The sequence below is a fragment of the Xyrauchen texanus genome, chromosome 34 (genome assembly GCF_025860055.1).
Source record: "Xyrauchen texanus isolate HMW12.3.18 chromosome 34, RBS_HiC_50CHRs, whole genome shotgun sequence".
In the NCBI taxonomy this organism is placed as follows: Eukaryota; Metazoa; Chordata; class Actinopteri; order Cypriniformes; family Catostomidae; genus Xyrauchen; species Xyrauchen texanus.
Window position 1 is genome coordinate 2,347,058 of NC_068309.1, and position 7,602 is coordinate 2,354,659.

Below are 7,602 nucleotides of genomic sequence, written 5' to 3' on the forward strand. Positions count from 1 at the left end.
CGCTCTCTTCGGGACTCGTACTGCAGTCCCAAAAAGTCAGTATTAATGAACTGATAATCTGCTGTTTTACTCGTGATTTGTGTGAAAGTGAATAAAAGTCGTTGTTGTAGCGCCTCTAGTGTTCATTTCCCCATGAAACTAACACAATACATAGAACAAGCCGTGTAAAAATTATCCTGCAAAAATGTAGGTATACTAACGTGATTCTATGAGACCCAGTTGGCATAGAAGAGGGTGGTCAGTAAAATGGGTTTCATGTTGACTTTAAAACCATCGGGCTTTGTATCTGTCTCTTTATTTTCAAGATAAACAGTACTGCATGATATTTTCCCAGAGCAGCAGGGATTCACATCATGGAGAAAGAAAGAATAAAATGTACAGATGAAAACGGAGTTTCACCACTGACAAAAACAGACCAAAATAGAAGCAAAGTGCTGGTTTCATTCAGCCAAAATGGAGCTTTAAACCTCAGCACACACACATTTAGTTCACACTAGCATCACACAACCAGACTATACATTTACCTTTAGCACGTGTGTGTTTTGTGGAGGGGTCATTAAAGGTCAGACAGGCTTCAAATTCCATACACCCCTTCAAAGAGTGTCTACAACATGAGAACAAAATGATCTATAATCTGTGGCTCCACACAGTCATAGTACAGCGAACAGTTTCGAACATGGTCTGTCTGCACAAGCCCACTTTCTATTCTCATGACCGCCTGTAACCAAAGCAACCGTTATATTGATGTTACTAAATTAATGTAGTGCCTATTTCTTGCTAGATGACTTGAGGTTAAGGTCCCTAACAAGACAGCAAATAATATTTGGCAAAACAATTTGGAGTTCTTCACAAGTGTATGTCATTTATGCCATTTATACAACAGTTTGTTTACGTTATTTATACAATAAAGTAATTTATTTTCAATATATATTTGCTTAAGTGCAATGCAACAAATGATCTATTTATTGTGTTTAACATAACTACTAATAATTTTGTATTTGTAAATTACTAAATAGGCTTTACAAAGTGCTTTAGGCAAACAGGAAATTATACTGTTGCAGAAAAACACGAATAAATAAACGGCAAATGAATACCTTTTTTTTTTTTTTTTTTTTTACAATCCAACTTTAATTACAAAAGCAACCAATTATTGAATTAAATATCGGCAAATCTGAACGTTTTCCCTCTGCAGAAATAATTTCAAATTATTTGTTTTTTATTTTACTAGTCAAATTGAATTTCTTCAATTTTAAGCGTTGAATCAAGATTTTATTTTGACGAAGGCTTTTCAGTTTTTGATGGTAGTCTCACATCTCTGGATAAGAATGGGCAGTAAATGACTAATAGAGTACTTGTTCTACAAAACACTAATCGAATATCGCAAATTGCTTTTCCTTCACGCATTGCTGAATTATCCAATTCTTTCCCTCTGAATCTCTCACCAAATCTCGCAGTTACAATTGAGTCCACTGGGGGGCGCTGTGGATGTGTGCCGTCGAAGTGTTGGATGAGAGAAGGAATTATGATCCCGTCTGTGATTTCAAAGCCAAGTGTGGCAATATTTGTTATATTTTAAATCTATTTAATTCTAAAATAAAATACTAAGCTGTACAAGAAACTCGTAAGCTAATCATACCAGTATGGGAGTATGTGCTAGGGATGGGAGAAAATGAAACCACTAATACAGCAGCCTGCCGCAATAATGTACAGAACGTATATAAACACTCGACATATAATGGTCATCAAGTTGATATGGTTTTACATGTTCTGGTTGAGGAAATCAAGCATATCCACGTGCATGGGTGAAAGTCAGCTAGTCTTTTAACAATAAGGCCGGTTGAAGACGTTGCAGGTTAACGGTTTGCTAAGTGACCAAGTTTGTTGAAGCTCTTTCATGACTGTTCATCTTCCCATCACCGATATAATGACATGTTATAGTAACATAGGACTCTAGTTAATGCGGTCCAACTTTCAGATGTAATACCACAAAATGTACCGCCCATTGCTCTGGGTTACATCTGCGCCTACCTATAGCGGTGAATACAGTGATGGACAGCCATCTTTCCTCATTCGATTGGTCATGTTTGGTGTTTAAACTTGATATGATTTCTCAATCTCAGTTTCATCTGACAAAGCTTGCACGTGACATATTGAACATTTAGATCAAAGTAACTCCAAACTTTGCCGCGCCTGGAGGCAAACAACGCCATTCTCTTATCAAATGTGATCATCTCGTGTCACAGCGCCACCCAATGCATTAAGTTATAACTGCAAGTTTTAGTGTGGGTGTTCAGGATTTAACGTGCAAGTCACAAAATTCGAATTTTGTGAAATTCGAGTTGTATTGTTACTTTTCGAATCATTGCAGAACGAATACTCGTGCACATCCCTAGTACGTGCCTTAAATCTAAACATAGAGTGCATTTTATAAAAAGCCAACTTTCACCACTAGTTGTTCTGAACGATAACATGTGAAAGGATAAAAATGTGACAGCCATTATGTAGACTCAGATTTAATATATGTGCATTACCCTAATGCCATCAGCTTAGGTTTCTATGTAAACTCTGAGTGATTGCTAATGTATTTCAATTTGTATTATTATTTATGCATATTGTTCATTTCCTTAGGCGTAGTATTTTTTAATTTAGCTAATTTTGAAGCTTATTTACTCCCCTTTTCTCCCCAATTTGTAATGGCCAATTCCCAATGCGCTCTAGGTCCTCGTTGTGGCGTAGTGACTCGCCTCAATCCGGGAGGTGGAGGACGAATCTCAGTTGCCTCCGGGTCTGAGACCGTCAATCCGCGCATCTTATCACGTAGAGCATGTTACCGTGGATACGTATGTGGAGGCTCCATGCACAACTCACAACACGCCCCATTGAGAGCGAGAACCACATTATAGCGACCAAGAGGAGGTTACACCATGTGACTATACCCTCCCTAGCAACCGGGCCAATTTGGTTGCTAAGGAGACCTGGCTGGAGTCAATCACCACACGCCCCACCGAGAGCGAGAACTACATTATAGCGACCACAAGGAGGTTACACCATGTGACTATACCCTCCCTAGCAACCGGGCCAATTTGGTTGCTAAGGAGACCTGGCTGGAGTCACTCAGCACACCCTGAATTCAAACTCGCGACTCCAGGTGTGATAGTCAGCATCAATACTCGCTGAGATACCCAGACCCCGATACCAGTCATTCTTGATATTTTAATTTACGAGTAATCGTTTAGTTGTTTTTATGGGTTAGAGTACTTGACTGCAAAATTACTCAAAAATGCCCATCCCTAATTTAATTCTATAAATATAGAGTTTATCGGCGCTACAACAAATCAACAACAACAACACGCGCCGCATGATGCTAATAATGTGTGTATCCAGCACATCAACAGCGTCACTCATTCACTCTGAAGCACGCAGCACCTGCAGACTCTACATTTAATTAAATTGCATCATTTTGTGGTTTAACAATCACATTATGACATATCGTGATTTCAAATTGATTGTTGGTATGAGTAACAGGTCATGCACTCAAACGAGCATCTGTGTGTGATTCAGACAGAGCGGTTAAAACCCAAATTGGGTTAATACACCACAAAAACATTGGTATTGTTAAATCTATCCTACTTTATTAGCAAAGTATTTTTGACGTCCCCAATGTCACATCACTTAAGTAAATTAAGTTGTGTATACAGTTTCATGTTGACTAAATTGATAGCTTTGAAGAGATGTCAACAGATAAACGAGAACGTTATATAACAGATTTCACGTGAGGTTAAATTAAATGTTTTCAGCTGTCTGTTCTGTTTTAAAGTCCCTGTTAGACAAAACTACGCTCTTAATGCAGTGTGTGACTGCAGACGTGTCAAGAGTTAGAGAGACACGCGTCTGGGCTTGACTTGAACGATATCAACACCACTGACGCTAACTTTAATGTGCGTGTTTGTGCGAGTGTGTGTGTGAGTGTGTGTAACAGCTGGAAATGAAGTGCTAGATTTACAGCAAAGCTACACACACACACACACATATCTTTTCCCAGACTGTTGATCATGCGGTACAGGACATTACAAGACAAGAATTTTGTGCGTGTTATTGTGTGTGTGGTGGGACAGGAAGTGTAAAGGATTACCTGGAAGTATTTTCCCAGACTGTGTGTTTACATAATAAATGAAGGCTTTAAATGTGAGCTGTAAAAATATCAACGATAACATGAATATGAATCCAGCTGACTGTGACAGTGTTTAGAGAACGGGAGGCGACTTCCGCTCTCACATGATATTTTTACATGGACCCTCAAAGAGGTTGTATAAATTGTACTATGGTAAAGCCCAAAGTATAAGTCTAACGCTAGCCTTTCAAAGCATGCATCATTTTGCTGACTATCACCCCTGGAGTCGTGAGTTTGAATCCAGGGCGTTCTGAGTGAATCCAGCCAGGTCTCCTAAGCAACCGAATTGGCCCGGTTGCTACGGAGGGTAGAGTCACATGGGGTAACCTCCTCGTGGTCGCTATAATGTGCTTCTCGCTCTCGGTGGGGCGTGTGGCGAGTTGCGCATGGATGCCGCGGAGAATAGCGTGAAGCCTCCACACATGCAACGTCTCCATGGTAACACACTCAAGTAACGTGATAAGATGCGCGGATTGACGGTCTCAGACGTGGCGTCAACTGAGATTCATTGGAGAGACACATGTTGAACGGAGGTCGGCTAAAGTGCTAAAGCGAATGGCAACACATCACGAGCGTTTGAGACGTCACATTCGTGAACTGTTAAATGGCAAATGCTTAATTGTAATATAAAACATCAGCGTTCCATTAAAGGCGATACTACACTACGCTAAAAATCATACACTAGATGACGGAGTGCATAGTGCGTCATTTTGGGACACTTATAAATCACAACTAAAGGGTGTTACTATAATCCACTTCTATTCCCTGTAAACATGTGAATTGACGCTGAGGTTCACCTCAAAACCCATACCAGAAAACCCTGATGCACTTAACGACAGTCTTACATAACGTTTACATACCACCAAATATCACCTCAGAAAATGTGGGCTTAAAATAAAGGTTACGCTGTAAAATACTTTGGCAACACAACTGTACAATGTCATGCCAATTAAACACATTAAACCGAAACTGAAAGATTTCTACACATGGATGTTGACCTTTGAACATTGAGCAACATCCTCTAAAACCTGCTGACAGCTGAGAGCTGTCAATAAAACACACAATATACACAATCTATACGTTTGTTATTATAGAGGTGTGAAACCAGGACTTAAAGTGTCAGTTCACCCAAAGACGATGCCTTTCTCAGTCCAACACTTTCAATCTCCAAAAATGACATGATCGTCCATACGACTCCAGGACTCTCATCCATGCCATGAGTTTGAGACGGCATAAGGGCGAGTAAACAATGGAAGAATTATTATTTTGGGGCGAACTATTCCTTTAAAACCCAACATGTCTATAACTAACTTTAGTTATTCCAAGCTATTTATATAATCATGAACCAACCCTTCTGTGGGTTACCAGCCACACCATCCATCATTTAAACATGTAAACACTCAAAACCAGCTGACTTCAATGCTCAATGGGGGTACATGACTAGTAGGTCCAAATCTGCATATTTTAGGTAATCAGATTCTTAACCACAAGGCAAGACTATTAGAATAACTATGATTGACACTTTACGATGACCTGGATCAGTGACATACCCAACATTCATCACGCTAACCCATCAACGTCGGATCTTTCACCACTAATCTACATTTTGTTTTTAACTTGCTGAACCACATTCCAGATTCGACCCTACAACCTTTAGGTAGCTAGCCCCGTTCTTTAACCACTAAACCACAGGATCCCTCACTTACCGCTTAATAGCCACATTTCCACTATCAGGCCAAATGAGGGCATGCTAGCGTGCTAATGTGTGCCAGGGCCAGTTGCATTCCCACTGTCACTTCCGTGGGTTCATAGTGCCTCCTCTGGGGTTTCCCGGGGCTAGTGGCCTTTGGGACGTCGATTAGCCTTGGGTCAAACAAGGCCAAGCGGCGATTGAGGCAGGTTCAAGGTCAAAGGCTGAGTATCCAACGCACAAAGGTACAGGGAAAAAAATAAATGTTAAAAAATGTGGGCACAGTACAAATCAGTTAAAACGCCCAATGGAAAAAGCGATACCCAAAGAAATGACTTTCCATGTTTAACGTAGACGGTGTGCTGGGACATAGTGGTAGTGGAGAGACTACTCGGGACATCATGGCAGTTACAGTCGTTGAGTTCTCAACGCTAACTGATCTTACGCCAATATTTTAGATAACTAGATACCTCAGCTTGAGCTTTCCTCTTGTGATATGGGCGAGGTTTGTGACGTTGCGGCAAATTAAGGGTGGGATTTTGGGCAACGATTCAGAGTTATTGGCCCAAAGGTGGGAACGCAGATCGACTTTGGTCTTGCGGCTCAAGGTCTAAGGATATTGGTCCCCAGCTAGCCAGTTGATAGCCCTGGCCTGAGAGTGGAAATGTGGCTATTGATAATTCATGATGACCCGGATCACTGACATACCCAACATTCAGCATGCAAACACTTCAACGAGGGCAGTTTCGGGTTCGGACCTTTGGTTCTTCGGGAAGTTTTTACGTTTGTTTTTAACTTGCTCAACCACATTCTCATTAAACAACCAAGCTGAAGTTCGAACCTACAAGCTTTAGGTTGCTAGCCCTGTACTTTAACCACTAAACCACAGGACCCCATATTTACCTCTCAATGTCAGATGGTCAATGTAACAGTTGAAAAGATAATCTTTTGGCCATTATTTATCCTAGATTACCAAGTTGCTCAATGTTGACAGTTCGTGAATCATCCCCAACGGGGGTCCAAACCTTCAACATTTAGATTACCAAAGCAGACCTTTAACTACTAAGCCACAGTACCAGCACAATAACTCTACAAGACACTTTAGACTTAACTGGGCCACTTAAACACCTAAACATGTCAAGCTTTGAACCTTTAAACACTGATTTGGGGTGAGTTTGTATGTTTCTTACCCTGCTGAACCAGATGCTGATCTGGGTCTCAGAAAGCAGGGCCAGGTAGAAGCGTTGCGTGCTGGGCTCGATCAGGAAGGGCCGCTCGCCGCTCCGGAGAGGGCAGAGAACCCTCTTTGGCCAACCGCTTAGAAAATACATAGCGATCCGCTATGATTCCGACCCAAAATCACTGCGACACCGGGACGGACAGACTCCTTCAACCGGGCTCCATGCAATACAATCAAACAACAGTTCGGTTCGAATTCAGTTCGGGATCATATCCGCGGGATTTGGTGTCAGTTCGGATGCTGCGAACCCAAATTTCGCTTTATTTCCAGCTGAAAGCGAAAACAAGTCAAAGAGAACCGGGTCTCAACACGGTGTTGTGGGTTTTGCGAATCTCAGTGTGCGGCTGGATCGCTGGACTCCGTGTTCCGAAGGGAACTCGCCATCTTTAATCACACAGAGCTCCTCAAACACCGTGAGCGGAAACCACGGCGGCTCAGCCAAAGTCTCCTTCAAAGCAAGTCAGTCCACTCGGCGGCCATCTTTTTGCTACGTAAACAAGC

General features: G+C 41.5%; 1 protein-coding gene across 1 annotated transcript in view; it reads right to left on the bottom strand.

The window, feature by feature from the left end:
- The window catches only part of LOC127627339 (guanine nucleotide exchange factor subunit RIC1-like), a 67,834-nt gene extending 60,341 nt beyond the window's left edge, over window positions 1–7,493 (bottom strand). Inside the window, exon 1 of the mRNA XM_052103688.1 lies at window positions 7,052–7,493. Coding sequence (XP_051959648.1) covers window positions 7,052–7,192 — 141 coding nt within the window. The 5' untranslated portion in view covers window positions 7,193–7,493. The remainder of the gene's footprint in view (window positions 1–7,051) is intronic.
- Between the last annotated feature and the right edge of the window lie 109 nt (window positions 7,494–7,602).